Source organism: Rhinopithecus bieti, unplaced genomic scaffold, assembly GCF_001698545.2.
Source record: "Rhinopithecus bieti isolate Rb0 unplaced genomic scaffold, ASM169854v2 scaffold_65, whole genome shotgun sequence".
NCBI classification, from domain to species: Eukaryota; Metazoa; Chordata; class Mammalia; order Primates; family Cercopithecidae; genus Rhinopithecus; species Rhinopithecus bieti.
In genome coordinates, this window is record NW_016803344.1 from 2,413,896 (window position 1) to 2,436,711 (window position 22,816).

Below are 22,816 nucleotides of genomic sequence, written 5' to 3' on the forward strand. Positions count from 1 at the left end.
GCTTTGTTTACCTACTTAAGCCTCAGCAATGGCGGGTGCCCCTCCCCCAGCCTCGCTGCTGCCTTGTGGTTAGATTGCAGACTGCTGTGCTAGCAATGAGGGAGGCTCTGTGGGCGTGGGACCCTCCCGGCCAGGTGTGGGTATAATCTCCTGGTGTGCCCGTTTGCTTAAAGCGCAGTATTGGGGTGGGAGTTACCCAATTTTTCAGGTGTTGTGTGTCTCAGTTCCCCTGGCTAGGAAAAGGGATTCCCTTCCCCCTTGCGCTTCCCAGGTGAGGCGATGCCTCACCCTGCTTCAGCTCTCGCTGGTCGGGCTGCAGCAGCTGACCAGCACCGATTGTCCGGCACTCCCTAGTGAGATGACCCCAATACCTCAGTTGAAAATGCAGAAATCACCAGTCTTCTGTGTCGCTCGCGCTGGGAGTTGGAGACTGGAGCTGTTCCTATTCGGCCATCTTGACCTGGTCTTAAACTCCTGGCCTCAAGCAATCCTCCTGTCTTGGCCTCCTAGGTGTTGGGATTACGGGCCTGAACCACCACACCCAGTTGATTTACCTTTTTGAAGGTACTAGTTCAAAGGTGAGTTTATCAGTGTATGGGTAATTGATAACAGGTCTCTTTTTTTTCAATATTTGCACCTTGAATGTATAAGATTTCAAAGTCAAGAGATAGAGCTTCTCTTTGTCTTCCAACCTTTTGCTTCCTGAAGCACAACTATCTGCTAACTAAAAATATATATATATTAATGCCTTAAAACAGTTCTCTAGAAACTTCAGGTTATTATGAGCAACTATGAAGCTCTTATCCAATGTTTCAAATTCCATCGCAAATATCATCTCCTTTCTGAAGCCCTTTTTCATATTTCCTACCACTCCAAACACCTGGCAGAAGTAGACACCTTCTTCACTATTCGTCAGCATCCCTACCATTCAAAGATAAAGTGTGTGCCCAGTTAATCTGAGTATTTTCAACATATATTATGGTGTCTAGTTCACAGTAATACAGTGACTAGTGAATAAATAATCCATTGGTGATTAATATGCATGAATGAATTAAACAACAGACTCAGTGAACGCTTGTTTTTTAAGGGGGCAAAGGGTGTGCATTTTTTAAATATATATGTATAAAATTTTGAAGTTCGGAATACACTTTTTAACCCACTTCTAACCCAGGATCTTAGGGGATGGGTTGGACCTGTGTCGCACCAACGACAGTAACCGTGTAATAAGTAAAACATAAAATTAAATTAAAAGCCTAGGATAGCCGGGCGTGGTGGCTCACGCCTGCAATCCCAACATTTAAGAGGCTAAGATGGGAGAATGGCTTGAGCCCAAGAGTTCAAGAGCAGCCCGGGCAACAAAGTGAGACTCTGTCTCCCCAAAAGATAAATTTAAAAATTAGCCAGGCATGGTGGTGCACACCTATAGTCCCAGCTTGGGAGGCTGAGGCAAGAGAATCACTTGAACCTGAGACACCAAAGCTGCAGTGTACCATGATAGTGCCACTGCACTCCGACCTGGGGGAGAGCAAGACCCTTTCTCAAAAAAAAAAAGCCTAGGACACATAATACGGATGAAACTCACAAACATGATGTTGAACACAGGAAGCCAGACACGAAATAATGCACATGGTCTGATTCCATTTATATAAAGTACGAAGACCAGCAAAACCTCTCTAAGGAGTTAGAAGATAGGATAATGGTTATCCTGGGCCTGGGGTAGCGGGATGGGCTGGCAGTGGTGATCAAAACTGAAAGGAATAACTAAAAGGGGTCACTAAGGGGCTTCCGAGGACTGGCGATGTCCTGTTTCTTCAACTGGGCACTCTTTATACACTACTGTCTTTATATACTCTGTATACAGGTGTGTTCAGTTTGCGAAAACTCATCAGCTATACATTCATGATTTGTGCTCTTATCTATATATAATGTGTATATGTATGGGTGTGTGTATATATAATACACATTTATATATACACAAGTCACTACATATAATTAAAAGTTTAAAAATTAACCTAGGCCAAGAAGAAAGCTTAAAACCAGTTGAATTCTTTAGCACAATGCAGATATTTTCAACTGAAAAGAGAAAAGCCCATATTGGTATAAATAGATAGAGCCATAATTCAAGGTTACACATAAAATCTTGACCACAGGCTGGGCGCGCTGGCTCACACCTGTAATCTCAACACTTTAGGAGGCCGAGGCAGGTGGATCACGAGGTCAAGAGATCAAGACCATCCTGGCCAACATGATGAAACCTCGTCTCTACTAAAAATACAAAAATTGTAGTCCCAACTACTTGGGAGACTGAGGCAGGAGAATCACTTGAACCCAGGAGGCGGAGTTTGCAGCAGTGAGCTGAGATCACGCCACTGAGCTCCAGCCTGGGGACAGAGCAAGACTCCACCTCAAAACAACAATATATATGTGTGTGTGTGTGTGTGTGTGTGTGTGTGTGTGTGTGTGTGTGTTGACCACAGTCTAAGTTCTAATGGGCCATGAGCAGGGTTTCCAGAGAGCAAACATTAAATGCTTTCTACCCAGGATGAGGGCAGATTTGCTCATGGTGTTAAGAGGTTGGGAAGTGGGACCAGATGACACTTCCCATCGTCGACAAACTCTACCAAATGAAGACTTTCTGTTTCAAGTTTTTAATGATTTTAATTATAATATCCTATATTTGCCAACAGTGTTCAACTAACCTTTTTAAATGTACTTTCAAACCATAATAATTCCTGAATATGGTAATGTTTAAGCAAAAACAGAGATTCAACTTTTACATTTTATAACTTCTTTATTAAAATTTAAGTCTTCACAAGTCTTTTAATGCAAATCGCTAAAGCCTGTATTATATTGCGTGAAATTCCTCCGTGGGATGGCAGGCATTCTATCTCTCTACCTATTTCACAGATGAGGAAACTGACATTTCCTTGTCTGTTTTATTCACCACAGGATTCTCGGAGCCCAGGCCCATCCGGAGGCCTGTAGAGCAGTAAGCACTCAACAAATGTGCATTAAATGAACAAAGGAAGCTTGGGGAGGTTGTGTAAACTGCCCAGGTCACCCACCCTTCCTGGGTGGCCCCAGCCCTCTTTGAAAATAAATCCAACAACAGGAAGGCGACTGGCGGGACCGGTGGTGATCCTGAGGTGAGCCACACCAGGTGTGGCCCAGACTTCCGCATGCAGCCTGCCCTTGGGTCTCCTGGAGTCTTCCCTGGTCAGGAGCCTCAGCCTTCTGGAGACTGACATCACCCTCTTACTCAGAGACGAATCTTTTTGTTGTTGCCACCACCTCGCAGACCACAGGTGCTCCGGGGCTCTTTCTAAGGGAGACAAGCTGTTCTAGCCGGGAGGCTGGAGTCTCCCGGGCCTGGACGCACCCTGGGGTGTGAGGGATGGGTATGCCTGAAAGGAGGGGAAGTGGCGCGGCTTTAATCATCTGGGCTAGTCCCCGGCGGGCCTGGGGGAACAGGGAAACTGGAGGCTGCCTTAAAGGGGCAGGATGAGACATCATAAGAGGAGCTGGAGATAGTGAGCGTGCGCCCCGGGTTCTCCCGCCTTCTAACCGCAGAGCAGCCCTTCGGCCACCCTTTGCCCTTAAAAATCTGCAGACTGCGCCTCCTCTCCGCGGGAGCTAGACCTAGCAGGCCCGGGCTGGGCGTGCCCTCGCCTGCCCCGCCGCGCGCTGCCCTCAGCCGGGCCGCTGGGGGCCGTGCAGTGCACCCGGCGCGCGACGCCAGGCTGGGGGCCGGCACCGAGCCTCCGCGGGAGGTCCCGAGGCAGCTTTGCCTGCGCGCCCTGGCTCCAGCCCTCACCTGCCTCAGCCTTAGCTGAGCAGCCGCCGCCACCGGGTGCCCCCCGCTCCCCACTTCACCAGCGCCCGCTCCTTGGCTCGACCCGGGGTAGTTTGTAGGGACGCAGCTCTCCACGTGCGCGACTGCAAGGCTGGACGCTGCAGGTTCCTGGAAAGGAGGTGGGTGCTCGGGGCTAGGGCTGGGGAGCTGGAGGTTGGGAGGCTTTGATGGGCACCAGTGGCTCCTGAGCCCCCTTACCCCCTTTCTTTCTGCAGCCTCTTGTACTCAAATGGCTATTGATTGAAAATAATTTCGTCTGGATGTGACCACCTTCTCCGGCCCTATGCATCTGGCCGCAAAATAAACTTTCAGTTCAGCCGCAGGTGCTGCCTTAATGGGAGTAAGGGGCATGCTTATCCACCCAACATCCGCCCCAGGATCCTGCAGAGCTGGCAAAAGACAGGTTCAGTGGCCTTCGAACACCAAGCACCTTCAGATCTTCCAGGGGAAGGGTCGGGGACTGTTTCCCCCTTCATCTTTCCTCCTTCCTGCTCTCCATCCCTCCATCCCTCCTTCCCTGCTTTCCATTCTTTGATTTTCGGTGAAGGGCTGTTGAGTTTCACTCTGCCGGTAGCTTTGCTTCTTGTTTTGGTCTCCTTAGATGCGTTTTCCCGGCGGAAGTTTGCTGCTATCCTTAACAAGTAACAGCTTGCTGCAGACTAGACATTCACTCAAAAATGAAGGCGCAGAAAGATAGGAAAGGAATGCAGGAAAACCTGCTTGGCTAATTTTAGCCTGCATTTTGTTGTAAGGGGAATCAGCATCTATTGCCTAAATGAGTAGTGTTTTGATCACCCAGGTTAGGAAAAGAAAAGACCTTATATGGGATTGCCCCGTAAGGATCACCTTTAAAAGTTATTTTCTTTATATACAAAACATTTTAAATAACTAGACCTCATAATCATAGTATCTGAGAAATTGTAAGGATCTTAAAGTCGAACAGTTCAATGCCAAGTTATGAGTCTGACGATGAAAGGGTCTCTTTTTGTCTCCTCACTGCGCAAGATTTGTGTTGATAGAAATGCTTAGTAAAGGCTACTGAGAATTTAGTTCATGTAGTTTGAGGAGTTTTCTTTCATTTTGGCATGCAACATTATCAAAATGGTTTCCCAGTGTGGTGGATAAGAGTTTGAAATAGAAAGACCTGGATTTCCATCTGGGCTCCAGCATCTAACTTGCTTTGTGACCTCAGGCAGGTTGCTTCATCTCTCTGAAGCTGAGTTTCCTCATTTCTAAATGAGATTGCTCGGAGGATGAAAAAGGGATAACAGAAGACAGGAGTTAACACAGAGCACATCATACAGGTAATAAATGATACCTGAAGTTGATGATGACAGAAGCAAGCAGTTAGGCCTAATGCAGTCACTGAATGGCACTCCTCATGCAGAGGGTTCTGTGTGTATCTCTGTACACGGGGAGGAGACTCATTGCATCGTTGCATGCTTCTGACTATAAAAACATAAGGAGCAGCCGGGCATGGTGGCTCATGCCTGTAATCCCAGCACTTTGGGAGGCCAAGGCCGGTGGATCACAAGGTCAGCAGTTCAAGACCAGTCTGGCCAGCATGGCGAAACCCCGTCTCAACTAAAAATACAAAAATTAGCTGGGCATCGTGGCACACACCTGTAATCCCCACTACTTGGGAGGCTGAGACAGAGAATTGCTCGAACCCGGGAGGCAGAGGTTGCAGTGGGCCAAAATCGTGCCACCGTACTCCAGCCTAGGTGACAGAGCAAGACTCCATCTCGAAAACAAAAACAAAAACAAAATAAAACAAAACAAAAACATAAGGAGCTACTTCTGAACTCTTAAATTTGATCCTCACCCATAAAATCTGTCCTAATCTGTTCAGATTTGCAGTATTCGATTTATCTATGTAGCGTATTTTGAGATTATCTTATGCTTACAAATGAGTTGTTTCAAATGAACACGCAGAACAGATATGACATTGGTTGTTTATTATTAAAAGTAATGTTCCTCGGATATTACCATCATCCCTGGTTTAATATTGTTCTAAATAGGTTGAAGGGAGGAACTGAGTATAGCCACAGACCAGCAACATCTGGAGTCTGTTAAGAAATGTTGGCCGGGCGCGGTGGCTCAAGTCTGTAATCCCAGCACTTTGGGAGGCCGAGATGGGCGGATCACGGGGTCAGGAGATCGAGACCATCCTGGCTAATATGGTGAAACCCCGTCTCTACTAAAAAATACAAAAAACTAGGCGGGCGAGGTGGCGGGCGCCTGTAGTCCCAGCTACTCTGGAGGCTGAGGCGGGAGAATGGCGTAAACCCGGGAGGCGGAGCTTGCAGTGAGCTGAGATCCGGCCACTGCACTCCAGCCTGGGCGACAGAGCGAGACTCTGTCTCAAAAAAAAAAAAAAAAAAAAAAATGTGTGGCCCGTCCCTCGACCTGCTGAATAGAATCTGCATTTTAATAGGATCCCTGGGGGATCCTATTAAATGAGATAAACGGAGATACACCCTCAGAGGAGCCCTTTCTTAGGAGTTTGAGTACATTGATGTTTCTCAAAAATAGGCTTTATGAAAACATGAATTTCTCATAAGCTGGATTTACATAGTAAAGTGAAAAGACTCATTATCATTTAAATAATTTTACTTTAAATGTTTAAAACGGCCAGGAGCAGTAGCATTATTTCTGTTTAAAAATAAGAGAGAACTGACATCTCAAGTTTTATTTCAGTTCTGCCAATTTTGGATTCCAGTGTTCCTGTTACCCCCTGAAACATTTCAGTTGTAAACATTCTTTCCTGCTGGCTTCTCCAATGAGGGGAAAACTATGGGTTTGAAGTTCACACCTCCATCTGCACTTTGAAGAGTGAGCTTTTTATATCTGTTACTTCTGTTTTTAAATCTTTTGCCAAAGACGTATCCAAATACGGCCGGGCGCGGTGGCTCATGCCTGTAATCCCAGCACTTTGGGAGGCAAAAGGCGGACGGATCATGAGATCATCCTGGCTAACACAGTGAAACCCCGTCTCTGCTAAAAATACAAAAAAAATTAGCCTGGCTTGGTGGCGGGCGCCTGTAGCCCCAGCTACTCGGGAGGCTGAGGCAGGAGAATGACGTGAATCCGGGAGGCGAAGCTTGCAGTGAGCCAAGATCATGCCACTGCACTCCAGCCTAGGTGACAGAGCGAGACTCCATCTCAAAAAAAAAAGATGTATCCAAATACTCAATTGGTGCATTTAGATAATCAATTTTTACATGATATAGAACAATACATAAATCAAATACATGGCAATAATTATTAATGACCTGTGTCTATATGCATTTAAGGTAAAACTATATATTATAATAATGAATAAAATAGGAATTATTTTGCTTTTTTTATTTTTTGAGCTTTATTATGAGAAGATATAAATTTTGTAGGAGGAATATAATAATATACATGTATTAAAGATATTAAAGATAAGAGGCTTTAATGACATCCTTTTTAAACATCAACTTTATTGAAGTATAATTTGCATACAACAAAACATGTTGAACTATAGTATATAAAATCTGCGCATTTTATTACATGCAAATTATACCTTAATAAAATTGATTTTTTAAAAGGTAACAGAAGATTGCCTATTGCCAGAATAGTTGAGAGAAGGTCAAAAGAAGTCAACAGAGAGAAAATGAAGATTGAAGCATTGAGTGGACAAAGAAAATACATAGCCAAGTAGTCTTGGAGGAGTGGGTGAGTGGAAAAATCAAGTATATAAATTTAGATGGTTTGAGACCATTTTATAAAACTTTTGTCTTTAAAGTTGAGATGCTGAATTTAATATCTGGAGCACCAGGAACCTTGCAGAGTGTTTTGAAGAGGAGGTTACAATGAAAAAACAAAACAAAAAAGAAATTTGGCTCTGCGAGTCTACTGACACGTCCCGTTTCCTTCCCATATTCCAATCTATGTCTGTCTTTGTGTTCAACAGACACCAGCATTTGCCACAATGCTGTCATCCACTGACTTTACATCTGCTTCCTGGGAGCTTGTGGTCCGCGTTGACCATCCCAATGAAGAGCAGCAGAAAGACATCACACTGAGAGTATCTGGAGACCTTCATGTCGGGGGAGTGATGCTCAAGTTAGTAGAACAGATCAGTAAGTTACTCTTGCTTTATGATTTCTCTGTATTTGAAACCCTGTCTGTTGCATCACCACTAATGGCTGGTCTAGGTTTTTCTGATCATTTATCTTATAACGGCCTGGAGAGCAATCCCCCACCCCTCATCCCAGAGGAGAGAAAGAAATAGCCCAGGCCAGGTGCAGTGGCTCACACCTATAATCCCAGCACTTTGGGAGGCCGAGGTGGGAGGATCACCTGAGGTCAGGAGTTCAAGAACAGGCTGGCCAACATGGCAAAACCCCATCTCTACTAAAAATACAAAAATTAGCCGGGCGTGGTGGTGGATGCATGTAATCCCAGCTCCTTGGAAGCCTGAGGCAGGACAATCGCTTGAACCCAGGAGGCAGAGGTTGCAGTGGGCCAAGATCGCGCCACTGCACTCCAGCTTGGGTGACAGAGCAAGACTCAGTCTCGGGGGGAAAAAAAACCTGAGTCTTTGGTGGCAAGCTAAAGTTCCCGGTAGCTATAATGCTGGACTTCAACAGGGATGGGACCCAATCCACTGGTGACATCTAATGTGACTTTAGGTAGCTTGGCATTAGACTACTGTGTTAATTCTCTGTAAATACTTGATAGCTTAGTGATGAATTGGTGCTGAGGAGTCTTTTAACACTTATCCACCATTTACTATGCTCCCTGTTTAAACAAAGAAAGAAATCTTCAGGGTCACACTCTTCACATCAGGAGTCAATATTGTCAACCTAGAATTTAATAACATTCTATTTTCTTTGTGCTTCTTTTACCTTCTATTTAAGGCCTTAGATGCTGACTTTTCATTTGCTCTAGCGAGATAGTTTTTTGTTGTTTGTTTTTTTCAGTAAGTCCTTATTGACATATAATGTACATACAGAAAAATTCACTTATCATAAACAAGACTTCACTTATTATAAACAGTTAAATGGATTTTACAAAGTCTGGTAACCACTCAGATCAAGAAATAGAACATCACCTGTTCCCCACCCAAGCCCCATACCCTGACCCCTCCCAGTCACTACCACCAAGGATAACCACTCTCCTGACTTCTAACACCACAGGAATCATTGCTTGATTTTGAACTTCAGACAAATGAGATTATAAAGGATATACTCTTACACATCGACTTTCTTTTACTCAACATTATGTCTGTGAGATTTATCCATAGTGTTGCATATTGTTTTGGTTCATTTTCATTGCCATATAATAGTTCATGGTATGGATATGCCACAATTATTTATCCATTTACCTCTTAATGGACATTTGGGTTGTTTCCATTTTCATGCACTTACAGACAGAGCTGCTATAACACCTGTCTTTCAGTAATTATTTCTGTTGGGTGGTATAGCTCAGAGAAAAAAATGCTGATTAATAAGGCTTTCCAAAATAGTTGTGCCAATTTATGCTTCTACTAACAGCATTAAGAGGAGCGTTTTCTAGCTGGGAGCGGTGGTTCATGCCTGTAATCCCAGCACTTTGGGAGGCCAAGGTGGGTGGATCACCTGAGGTCAGGAGTTCAAGACCAGCCTGGTCAACATGGTAAAACCCCATTGCTACTAAAAATACAAAAATTTCCTGTAATCCCAGCACTTTGGGAGGCCAAGGCGGGTGGATCACGAGGTCAGGAGTTCGAGACCAGCCTGACCAACATGGTGAAACCCCATCTCTACTAAAAATACAAAAATTAGCTGGGCGTGGTGGTGCATGCCTGTAATCCCAGCTACTCAGGAGGCTGAGGCAGGAGAATCGCTTGAACCCGGGAGGCAGAGGTTGCAGTGAGCTGAGATTATACCACTACAGTCCAGCCTGGGTGACAGAGTGAGACTCCATCTCAAAAAAAAATTAGCCTGACACAGTGGCACGTGCCTGTAATCCCAGCTACTTGGGAGGCTGAGGCAGGAGAATCACTTGAACCCAGGAGGTGGAGGTTGCTGTGGGCCGAGATCATGCCACTGCACTCCAGCCTGGGCAACAGAGGGAGACTCCATCTCAAAAAAGAAAAAAAAAAAAAGAGAGAGTTTCTAATTTAAAAAGAGAAAGAAAAAAACATTTAAAGAAAAATAAGAAAACAAAGATACTGGTAGCTCTTCATTTTGCAAAATAAAAGACTAAAAATTGACTCCAATATTGATGAAGGGGAAAGATTCTATTTTAATGCCAATGTTAAAGGAGGGGAAAGATTGACATTAATGCTAACATTGAGAGGGAGAAAATATTTTAACTCTGACTTCAATTTAGACACTTTGGATATGGCGGTACTGAGAAACAGCTGGACATTACTGAGAAGAATGAAATGTCAGTTGTACAGTACTTCTGTGTGGACTCTGATTGGAGGCTATTGCTACTCCCTTGTGACACAGTGGTATAAGGATACATTTCTATAACAGAAATAATCTTGATTAAACAAAGTCAGATGTTTTCAGCCTTCTCAGAAAGGGCGATGGCACAGAGAGATTTTAGCGAAGAGAACTTTAGCATTCATTGTGAACACATGTTTATGTTTCTTTTCCTCCACAGTATCTAAATGTAAATGATGGTAAGGTTTAGTCCCTATTTTTCTTTTCTTTTTTTTTTTTTTGAGACACAGTGACAGAGTTTTGCTCTTGTTACCCAGGCTATAGTGCAATGGTGTGACCTCAGCTCACTGCAACTTCTGCCTCCTGGGTTCAAGTGATTCTCCTGCCTCAGCCTCTGGAGTAGCTGGGATTACAGGCACCCACCACCACACCTGGCTAAGTTTTGTATTTTTAGTAGAGACAGGGTTTTGCCATGTTGGCCAGGCTGTTGTCAAACTCCTGACCTCAGGTGATTGCCTGCATCAGCCTCCCAAAGTGCTGAGATTACAGGTGTGAGCCACAGCACCCAGCCCTATCTTTTTTTTTTCTTTTTTAATTATTTTATCTTTAAATTTTTTATTTGATTTGATTTTTTAAGTGTTTTTTATTTTACTTCAAGTTCTGGGATACATGTGCAGAACATACAGGTTTGTTACATAGGTATACGCATGTCATGATGGTTTGCTGTCCCATCAACCCTGTCATCTACATTAGGTATTTCTCTTAATGCTATCCCAGTCCCTATGTTGTCCCTAGAGACTTTGGAAAGAAGCCAAAAGTTGTTGAGCCTTGAATTGTAAAAGGCCATGGGGAACTGAAGATCAGTTATTGGTTTCCATTTTCGCACACAGTGAAATTGACTCTGCAACTCCAGAACCCTCCAAGCTGGGCTCTCTCTCATTTTACTATGTTTTCATTCTTGCAGACATATCCCAAGACTGGTCAGACTTTGCTCTTTGGTGGGAACAGAAGCATTGCTGGCTTCTGAAAACCCACTGGACCCTGGACAAATATGGGGTCCAGGCAGATGCAAAGCTTCTCTTCACCCCTCAGCATAAAATGCTGCGCCTTCGCCTGCCGAATTTGAAGATGGTGAGGTTGCGAGTCAGCTTCTCAGCTGTGGTTTTTAAAGCTGTCAGTGATATCTGCAAAACCCTGAGTAAGTACCCAGGAAGGGCCCCTGTGCTGGTATGGTAGATGAAATAGGGTGAGGGCAGAAACCATTTCCTGAGCATTTCTGCATTCCTCACTCCAGTCACAATGCCTGGCACACAACAACTGTTGAGTGAACAAATGAATGGAAACTTTCATTACAGAATGTAAGTTGCAATCTTTTCCCTGTAGACTCTTGCAAAGGAAGACAGGAAAATTATGTGTGCATTCTGCCTACTTTAAGCAATTGGCTAGACAACATTCACCTATTAGGAAGCACATGCTTAAGCCCTTCTGGGTATTGGAGCCATTTAAGTGGAATTAAGCCAAGTAGAACATTATTGACATAAATCAGGTGCATCTCCACAAAGCTTAAAACTATTCCAAAAGAGATTTGTAAATAGACAAGATAAACCATTAAGATTGCCCTCCCCATTTATTGATCCAAGCTATACTCAAACATTATTGTATAGTATTTAAGATTAAAAAGAATTGTATTAAATACTTAATCACCATAGAGTTATATGTCTTTATTGTTTCTGAGATAATGGTGTTCCAAAGTCTTTATTGCTTAAGACCTGGTTTAAGTAAATAACTCTGTCCACAAAAATCACTTACAAAGTGATTAAGCAGAAAAGTATACTTAATTGTGAACTCAAACCTAATTATTTACAGATTTGGTATCCTATAATTTAACAGTCATAAAGACAACACTACCCAAACCAATTTTTCTTTATAAAACTCCATAAAGGGAGGGAAACACACCATAAAGGTATTCTCATTTTATAATTTTTGAAAGTATTATAGGCGTATTCATTGGTTCCAAAATCAAAAATCAACATTTGAACCCAGAATAGATAATATATACTGATATATAGTGAGTAATCTATTTTTCCCATTAAACTGTAAACTATTCACTCATTCAGCAAATATTTATTGAGCACCTACTGCGTCCCAGGCATTGTGGTGAGAGCTAGGGATATAGTAGCAATACAGAGCTAAAATCCCTGCCACCTGGAGCTTGCATTTTAGCAGGCAGAGACAGACACTAACCAATAAATGTACATGTAACAAATTTTAACATATAAATGTAACAAGTTAAAAAAGAATATAAGAGGTTAAAAGGGGATGGATAGTACCCCAGAAAAAGAGAAAAAGCATCAGCAGGATTGGGAATGCCACGGTTGGGCAGTGGGGGCTGGTATGGTAGATGAAATAGGGTGAGGGCAGAAACCATTTCCTGAGCATTTCTGCATTCCTCACTCCAGTCACAATGCCTGGCACACAACAACTGTTGAGTGAACAAATGAATGGAAACTTTCATTACAGAATGTAAGTTGCAATCTTTTCCCTGGTGTGCAAATGGCAAGCATGAGGACACCTTGTGTTTTTGGTAATATTCTAATGAGGATTTGAAAACAGGCCGGGCGCGGTGGCTCAAGCCTGTAATCCCAGCACTTTGGGAGGCCAAGACGGGCGGATCATGAGGTCAGGAGATCGAGACCATCCTGGCTAACACCGTGAAACCCCATCTCTACTAAAAAATACAAAAAACTAGCCGGGCGAGGTGGCGGGCGCCTGTAGTCCCAGCTACTCGGGAGGCTGAGGCAGGAGAATGGCGTAAACCCAGGAGGCGGAGCTTGCAGTGAGCTGAGATCCGGCCACTGCACTCCAGCCTGGGTGACAGAGCAAGACTCCGTCTCAAAAAAAAAAAAAGAAAAGAAAAAGAAAACAAAGTAAATGATTAAATAAAATGGTATATTCCACACATCACAGTGGACTGGAAGCACACATCACAGCTGAAACCAAAAATGTAAAGTTTTCAAATAAACAGAAGCAATCAGATGTTCTCTTTTCCTGATTATCTCTTTGTAATAGTTTTAAAGGTTCAACTTGGCATTTCTAATCATTGCATTTTATATCTTATCAATTGAAGTGAAATCAAATGCAGCATTTTAGTGGTTTTTCCCTTGAAGAACAGAAAAGATACAAATCTTGACCTTGAAGATAAGGTGTTTCTGTTTCATTGTTTTGCTTTTAGTGCTCACAGTGAAATTTTTTATTCATGACCGGGTTTGTGTATAAATTATGCATTTGGAATGGTCACAGGTGTGTTGCAACCTGACAGTCCTTGGCTGCTGGGGAGAGTCAAGTTAAACTGCTAGGCTCAGTCTCAGCACTGAGCAGTATATGAATGAAACGATGACAGAACTTAATGGAATCAGTGCACTTACCTTCAACAAAGCTGCTCAGAGACTAACAGTCCAAATTAATTGGCTTTTACTTGGAATGATAGCCACTAGTGCAGTTAAAGGTTATCAGCAATTCAGATCAGCAATTATAAATATATTTGATTAATGGGGGAAATGGAGATTATCATAGTTTCAGTTCCCAGAAGCAGACCCTGAGATAAGGATTCAAGTACAAATAGTTTATTTGGGAGGTGATGACAGGAAATACTGTTGGGGACAGGGAAGTAAGACTGAAAAGAGAAGAATGTCACCAATCAGGTTATACTGCAGCAGCTGGCGACCTCTGGGAGACAGTGTAGACACAGCCTCAGGGTAAGGATGTTTATGCAGCACCCTGGACAGTCACTGAAGGCCGCTCTTGGGGAGCATTAATTCCCTGAATGTGTAGGCTGTTGCAGTGCAGACCCTGGCAAGCCATCAGAGCAAAGCCTCTGGCAGAAAGACACATGGTCTAGATTCCACCAGAACCCAGGTGTGCTGAAATGGTGAGGACCAAGAAGAAATGGGCAGGGCATGAGGGCATCGCCACAGGGATGAAATGAGCTGATGGGCAGTGTGTAAAAGAAAGACTTTCAAGGTCTGTGGTCTATAAATAAAAAAGGAAGCAGGACCCTTGTTGGTTGTTTAAAAAACTGGAAAAAGGAAAGGGAGAGGGAGCAACAAAGGCAAGTCTATTAGTTCGTTTTCATGCTGCTGATAAAGACATACCTGAGACTGGGCAATTTACAAAAGAAAGAGGTGTAATGGACTTACAGTTCCACATGGCTGGGGAGGCCTCACAATCATGGTGGAAGGCAAGGAGGAGTAAGTCACGTCTTACATGGACAACAGCAAGCAAAGAGAGCTTGTGCAGGGAAACTCCTTATAAAACCATCAGATCTCGTGAGACTTATTCACTATCACGAGAACAGCACAGGAAAGACCTGCCCCCATGATTCAATTACCTCCCACTGGGCCCCTCCCACAACACGTAGGAATTCAAGATGAGATTTGGGTGAAGACACATCCAAACCATATCAGGAAGAAAGGGGAGAGGGAGGTAAAGTTGGTGGTAAATAGGTAACAAGAATACCATAATGCTAACTAATAATGACTGAAGCTGGGGAGCACATGAAGGGGACATTATACCATTCCTTTTGTTTTAGATACATTTGAAATATTTTATAATAATTTTCTAACTAGAAATTTCACTAGACTGAATCTTCCTCCACTATTTTCTCCCCCCACCTACTTTGGAGGTCTCTTCTATTTCTTCAAAAGGGATGCAGTTTAGTCCCATTTACTTTTCAGAAATTTCCTTAGAAATGATTTCAAATGCACAAAATGACTCTGAGTCTTAGAAGGATTTTTCTTTTTACTTTTTCTTTTTCTTCATTTAAAAAAAATATTTCTAGATATTAGAAGATCAGAAGAGCTTTCCTTGTTAAAGCCTTCTGGTGACTATTTTAAGAAGAAGAAGAAAAAAGACAAAAATAATAAGGAACCCATAATTGAAGATGTTCTAAACCTGGAGAGTTCTCCAACAGCTTCAGGTTCATCAGGTAAGATTTGTGACAGGTGTTTTGTTGTTTGAACATACAGTAAAACTCAAAAGAGAAATACACCTCTCCTCCCACGCCCACCAAACAAAGGAGAAATAAAATTGCAGAACTGATGTGATGAGGAAAGGCTATCTAGTCAAGTTTAGAATTGACAGAAATGTGTTTCAGACTTTTTTTCAAGCATGTTTACTCATTATTTGAATTGTATATCTGATATTGCCAATGAATGCAAAATTTTAGTACCACTGACCGTAAATTTGGGATAAAAGAGTGATATTTAGAAAAAAGGTAAGTGGCTGGTCACAGTGCCTCATGCCTGTAATCCCAGCACTTTGGGAGGCTGAGGTGGGTTGATCACTTGAGCTCGGAAGTTTGAGACGAGCCTGGGCAACATGGTGAGACCCCATCTCTATTAAAAATACAAAAAATAAATAAATAAATAACCTGGGCATGGTGGTACATGCTCATGGTCCTAGCTACTCAGAAGGCTGAGATGGGAGGATTGCTTGAGCCCTGAGGGTGGAAGTTGCAGTTAGTCAAGATTGTGCCACTGCACTCAGCCTGGGTGACAGAGCAAGACCCTGTCCCAAAAAAAGAAAATAAAAGAAAAAAGTTAAATCACTTAAATACACTTCTCTCTTCATGATTCTATCATTGTGTGACTCTTTCCTGAATTCAATTTTTTTATGGGGCATGCAAGAGGAGGGCAGGTGAAAATTCTGGAGAAGAAACATCCTTTTCTTTTTATATCAAAACAATGAAATCTCTAGCTTGCTTGCAAGATTGAGGGCTTTCTTTCTTCGTTTTTTTTAGAGTCTTGCTCTGTCACCCAAGCTGGAGTGCAGTGGCACAATCTCGGCTCACTGCGGCCTCTGCCTCCTGGGCTCAAGGGATTCCTGTGCCTCAGCCTCCTGAGTAGCTGGAATTACAGGTGTGCACCACCACACTTGAATAATGTTTGTGTTTCTAGTAGAGACGGGATTTTGCCATGTTGGCCAGGCTGGTCTCAAACTCCTGGCCTCAAGTGATCTGCCTGCCTCAGACTCCCAAAATGCTGGGATTACAGGCATGAGCCACCACACCCGGCCAAGACTGAGGGCTTTCTTGCATAGTATATTCCAATGAAAAGGACAAATTGTACAAATTAGAGCCAACTGATTTATAAATCATCAGCCTACTGGATTCTTAAAAGTGGCGAATCCTGCTGTTTGTTTACGGGGCCATCTGAAACATATTGGGTACGTGCATTCTATGAGGCCTCCAGTTCTCTAACAGTACCAAGACTCCTACTGAAATAGGAAAACTTTGAATTATTAGAAAAGAGGTGGTCTCCATTAGCCGGGTGTGGTGGTGGGGGCCTGTAATCCCAGCTACTCAGGAGGCTGAGACAGGAGAATCACTTGAACCCAGGAGGTAGAGGTTGCAGTGAGCCGGGATCACACCACAGCCCTCCAACCTGGGTGACAGAGTGAGACCCCATCTCAAAAAAGAAAAAAAGACAGACAAGAGGTGGTCCCCAACATTTGTCTGTGTTGATTTTTGGAAGTTTTTATATATTTGAGTTCCAAGGCTTTTGAGGAGCTGAATTTACAGATAAGACCATTACCTGTATATTACTAATCTCTCTACCATCATGATCCATATTATTTTGGGGGGTTTTTTTGGTTTGTTTTTTGAGATGAAGTCTTGCTATGTTGCCCTGTCTGATCTCAGACTCCTAGGCTCAAGCAGTCTTCTGACCTCAGCCTCCCAAGTAGCTAGGATTAGATGTGGGCCACAGTGCCCAGCTTGACTTATATTATTTTAAATGGTGCCAAATTTAAAGTCAAAACTCATTTTAGTGTAAGTAATGTTAATATTTTCCTGAAGATTTCTATCCCTGGATTCTCATATCATAGTCCATACTCCCCTTGCCTTGCAGTAAGTCCTGGTTTATACAGTAAAACCATGACTCCTATATATGACCCCATCAATGGAACACCAGCGTCATCCACCATGACTTGGTTCAGTGACAGCCCTTTGACGGAACAAAACTGCAGCATCCTTGCATTCAGCCAACCCCCCCAGTCTCCGGAAGCACTTGCGGATATGTACCAGCCTCGGTCTCTGGTTGATAAAGCCAAGCTCAATGCAGGGTAAGGACACAGCTCCTTTTAGTTCTCCCTGAGCTAGTGCCAACACAGTAAGAGATGGGGTGTCATGTTTCATTTTCAAGTTGGTAGGCCTAGGGATTGTACTTTATTTGCAAAAGTTAGTGCTGATTTTAGCAACAAAGGGGAAAAATTCAGCCTTTGGTCATTTCAGTATACTTAAAGTGTGCCTGAATTTACATGTTTGGGTAACTCAATAGATTTACTATCTGTGAATACTAATTCTTTGCCACTACAGATATGCAAAGTATATTTTATGGGATGTAGGGTAGTTAATAAGTGTGTTGGTCCCCATGCCAGTGGGGAAGATCCAAGGTGACCCACCAGGCTTACATTGTCTTTTGTAGAATGTCACTCTTCTCTCTCTCTGTTTTTTTTTTTTTTTTTTTTTGAGATGGAGTTTTGCTCTTATTACCCAGGCTGGAGTGCAATGGCGCGATCTCAGCTCACCACAACCTCTGCCCCCCTAGGTTCAAGCAATTCTCCTGCCTCAGCTTTCCAGGTAGCTGGGACTACAGGCATGCACCACCGTGCCCGGCTAAATTTATATTTTTTTAGTAGAGATGGGGTTTCTCTATGTTGGTCAGGCTGGTCTCGAACTCCCGACCTCAGGTAATCTGCCCACCTCAGCCTCCCAAAGTGCTGGGATTATGGGCATGAGCCACCGCGCCCGGCTGTCGCTCTTCTCTTTAGGCATTCTAATGAGCAAATCCTTGAGTTCTGTTCGAAATGGCCTCAGAAAATATACCCCAGCAATTTCTGAAACTACCATTTCTGTTGTTCCCCATTGCCCACCAGATAAAGTCAAACTTGTCAACAGCATTCAACTCCCTAGAAGATCTGGCCCCAGCAGGTGGCCCCGTGCCACCCAGGTGCACTCTCACTCTTTCTGTCACTGCCTCACCTCCAGGACCATTCCCCTTTACTGACTGGTCAGTCCCTACCTGCCCTTTAAGGCCCAATCACATGCCGTCTCCTGCTCAAGTATTACCTTCAAGATCAGCCCCCTCCTTGTAGCTCTGTCCTGACACTTTGCTCACTCCAACATCACATCGTCCCTTTGTTATGAGGCTTGGTCTCCCCCAATAGACTGTCAACTCCTTTAGGATGGTGATTTCATGTTGGTCATCCTCTTTCCCCAGTTTTTATTTCTCAACTCCAGAACTCTACTATGTATTGTACAGGAACCCCTAGCCACATGTGGATGTCTAAATGTGGACTGGATTTTAAATTAATTAAAATTAAAATGTGGCATTAACAGCCACATTCAGCTGGGACCGATGCATCAGACAGCACAGATATGAATATTTCCCACATTGCAGAAAGTTGTAGACAGTAATACAGAGCTGGCATTGGGGTGAATCATCTGGTAAAAGGAGAAGCGGTATGGGCAGTCAGGACATATGGATTCTCAAGCTGGCCCCATCATCAGGCCTGTAAACTTTTTTGTTTGTTTGTTTGTTTTTTGTTTTTTTGAGACAGAGTCTCACTCTGTCACCTAGGCTGGAGTGCAATGGCATGATCTCGGCTCACTGCAGCCCCCACCTCCCAAGTTCAAGCAATTCTCCTGCCTCAGCCTCCCAAGTAGCTGAGGCTACAGGCATGTGTCACAATGCCTGGCTAATTTTTGCATTTTTAGTAGAGACGGGATTTCACCATGTTGCCCAGGCTGGTCTCAAACTCTTCACCTCAGGTGATTCACCTGCCTTGGCCTCCCAAAGTGCTGGAATTACAGGTATGAGCCCCTGCACCCGGCTGAGGCTTGTGACCTTTAAGGATGATCTAATGTCACTCAGACTAAGTCTCTTTGTCTACAAAGATAAGATAGTAAGAACTGCCCCGGCCCCTTCATTGGATTACTTTAGAGTATCCATGAGAAAAAAAATCTGTGAAGCACTTTGGAAACTATAAGACAAAATGTATATATAAGCTATTATTATGTGCTTACTGATTTTTGGTTATACAGGTTACGTATCCCTTATCCAAAATGCTTAAGACTAGAAGTGTTTTGGATTTCAGAATTTGTTTTTTACACTTTTTCAGGTTTCGGGATATTTGCATTATACCCATCAGTTGAGCATCCCTAATCCAAAATTCTGAAATTCAAAATGCTTCAGCGAGGCCAGGCGCAGTGGCCCATGCCTATAATCCCAGCACTTTTGGGAGGCCGAGGCAGGCAGATCACCTGAGGTCAGGAGTTCGAGACTAGCCTGGCCAACATGGCGAAACTCCCTCTCTACTGAAAATACGAAACTTAGCTGGGCATGGTGGCATGCACCTGTAGTCCCAGCTACTCATGAGGCTGAGGCAAGAGAATCACTTGAACCCGGGAGGCAGAGGCTGCAGTGAGCCGAGATTGCACCACTGCAGTCTAGCCTAGGCGACAGAACAAGACTCTGGCTCAAAAACAAAACAAAACAAAAATGCTTCAGTGAGCATTTCCTTTGACCATCAGGTCAGTGCTCAGAAACTATCAGATTTTGGAGCATTTCAGATTTTCAAATTAGGGATACTCAGTCTGTATTACATACCCTGATTTTGTTCAAGGATATATATATACACACACACACATATATATGTAGAATATAATATATGACATAATAATATAATGGATATGTATGTAAAATTGACTGGCTTCTAAAACTTATGCTGTCATTTTCTAGTTGGCTAGACTCCTCGCGCTCCCTTATGGAACAAGGCATCCAAGAGGATGAGCAGCTGCTGTTACGATTTAAATACTACTCTTTCTTTGACTTGAATCCTAAAGTAAGCAACTTTTGTCTTTTGTCTTTCTCTTTTTAATATGAATGCATGGAAGTATAAAATTGCAGCATTTGGTTATGAAAATGAGGATGAATTTATTTGTGTGATCGCCTGTTTAGCCCTGCAGGGTGAGACTGGTACATGGACCTGGTCTCTGAATTTTTATCCTTTGGTTTCTACTGGGCACAGTAAGCTGCTACGGAGTTAGCTGCAGTCTCTGGGGATCTTTGTGCCTAGTGTGGCATGCACTGCCCCCTCCATTCACAGGAATGGTCAAACAAGATAAGAGTGACTCACAGAGCTGGAGTTCTTTTTTTTTTTTTTTTTTTTTAATTGATACAGAGTCTTGCTCTGTCACCCAGGTTGGAGTGCAGTGGCATGATCTCAGCTCACTGCAACCTCCACCTCCCGGGTTCAAGCAATTATTTTGCCTCAGCCTCCCGAGTAGCTGGAACTACAGGCTCATGCAACCACGCCCAGCCAATTTTTGTATTTTTAGTAAAGATGGGGTTTCACTATATTGGCCAGGTTGGTCTCAAACTCCTGACCACATGATCCTCCTGCCTCAGCCTCCCAAAGTGCTGGGATTACAGGCATGAGCCACTGCATCCGGCCAGAGTTGGAGTTCTTAATGCTGAGGAAGGAAAGGAGTTGTCAGAGGTCAGGGTTAAAGGCAGGTTCCCATGAACAAGCTAGGACCACATGATGGTGCACACAGGACTGCACTCCAGTGCTTGCTTACTCTTTGGAATTGAGGAAAAGGGATCATCTATGTAATCCCTTTTTCTCACCTGGTCACCCAGCTGGTCACCAGTTCCATTTTCACTGCACATCTCCCCCTGGAGGCTATTAGAATAACTAATGAGGGTTGAGATAAGTTCTTTGAACTTCTGCCTCGTCCTTGCTCCTGATGAGCCCGCTTGCAGAACTGAGAGTCAGCGGTACAACGGACCAGTGTTGACAACATAAACTGGATGACTGGTCCTCTGAGTGTGCAGGATCCCCATGTCGCAGCTCCCATCACTGTTTTGTGCTTGTTGCTCTTTTCCATTCACTGCCAGACACTTGGAGGAGCTTGCCTCGGTCAACCTTTCTGTACAGACCCTTTCTCATCTACAGCAGCGTTTCCACCTCTTGTAAGAGGCACTGTCTTCTCCTTCATCCTGACTTTAGGTCTGGTCTGTAAAGGCTCACCTCAGCTTCCACTGTTTCCCCAGCTGGCATCTTCAAAACAAACCTTATTCCTTGTCATTTCTAAGGAGAGGTTCCTGCTCAGTCCTTGATTTTTATCCTGTGGACCAAGCTTGTGTCTGTAATGCATAAGTGAATCATTACAGAAGCGCAAATTTTGGCTTTCCTTCGATAAAATCTTCAGGAGAAATTACTGTACTGCTTCTCCTACACAATTGGCTTAGCTTTTTTTTAAGTGTACTGTGAATTATGCAACTGTCCAGGTTTTTTGTTTTTGTTTTTGCATTGTCTGCTAAAACCAAGTCCATACTTTTATGTGATTTTATTTTTAAGCCTCATTCATGACTCAATTTTAGTGTTTTCCTTGTTTAACTCTTAATTTAAGCTATCCTGTTGTATGCCATCTGTTCTAATAAGCTGCCTTACATTTTTTTCTGAAAATAGGTGATACATAAATAAAATATGCCTATGCATTTTCCAGTTACTAAGTCAGTAATTTGGTCCTGTCTTATCTATTCAAATCTGTGCCCCATCTGATGTTTATGTATTTATTTATTGAGCAACTACTGTAGGCCAAGAACTAAGCTGGGTACTGAGAACTCAAAACTGTTGTACATTAAAATGATGTTTTCAAATTAATAAGATAAAATACATAGGACTACAAAATGAAACAGTTAATATTAAACTGTAGTGGCCAAACTCTTTTTGAAAATGTATATAGTAATATATTTTTAGTTAATTGAATAAAGAAGATCTGGTGGTAGTTCTTATAACTACCATAATTTCAAAGTAGTGATGTGGGTGAGCATTGCTTGAAGACAGAAGCAACAACTGGCACACAGAAGGAAAAAAATCTTGATTCTGGTGGTCAGAGTGACAAGTCCTCTGCAATGCTGTGGTTTATGGCTCACACTCATCCTGAGAGGAAATGCTACATTTCCGTTAGAAGTCCGTGCAATTGGAGAGGTTGCGTTTCCTCATACGAGCTTGTGGACCACCTGGTAATCAAACTTCCCAGTCCAAGAACCCCAGAATCAGAACCCCTGCTCTGAGACCACATTCAGGTTCCACTCTCTCCAGAAAGGAGCTTTTCTCTACTCTCGGTCACATGGGCCTTTGCCTTCTCTGAGCCACAGCTGAATACCGTACAATTTCAGTACTCATGCCATGTCTGTGGATTTTTTTCTACAAACAGACAACCAAGTCCTTGGAGACGGAGACCGCATCCGGTACTTTCTTTGCCCCTCACCCCACATGCTGTGAGTCAGGTTTTCCCAGTTCAGGCACCTGATTGATGATAGGATTACTCAGCCCAAGGACTCGTAGGGTCCTTGGGGACCCTTCCAGCAGTTTCTTTGCCAAGAGACTCCCCCATTCAATCCCCTGCCTCAGAACAAAGCTTGAGCTAAAAAGAATGCAGCTGAGTCATCTGCCCCTGAAAAACTGTCAGGAACATGTAAGTGACTTCACG

At 43.4% G+C, this 22,816-nt stretch overlaps 1 protein-coding gene across 6 annotated transcripts in view; it reads left to right on the forward strand.

Annotated features, from left to right (window-relative positions):
• The first annotated feature begins 3,148 nt into the window (after positions 1–3,148).
• Positions 3,149–22,816, forward strand: part of FERMT1 (FERM domain containing kindlin 1) — a 54,693-nt gene continuing 35,025 nt past the window's right edge. For 2 of the 6 annotated variants that reach the window (XM_017877654.1, XM_017877702.1), the window contains exons 1-6: positions 3,149–3,972; positions 7,794–7,962; positions 11,222–11,455; positions 15,095–15,241; positions 17,163–17,376; positions 20,055–20,157. In XM_017877654.1, coding sequence (XP_017733143.1) covers positions 7,812–7,962; positions 11,222–11,455; positions 15,095–15,241; positions 17,163–17,376; positions 20,055–20,157 — 849 coding nt within the window. In that variant the 5' untranslated portion in view covers positions 3,149–3,972; positions 7,794–7,811. Of the gene's footprint in view, positions 3,973–5,049; positions 5,158–6,579; positions 6,689–7,428; positions 7,556–7,793; positions 7,963–11,221; positions 11,456–15,094; positions 15,242–17,162; positions 17,377–20,054; positions 20,158–22,816 lie in introns of those variants that run through there. The other 4 variants (XM_017877672.1, XM_017877663.1, XM_017877691.1 and 1 more) reach the window with 4 other exon arrangements.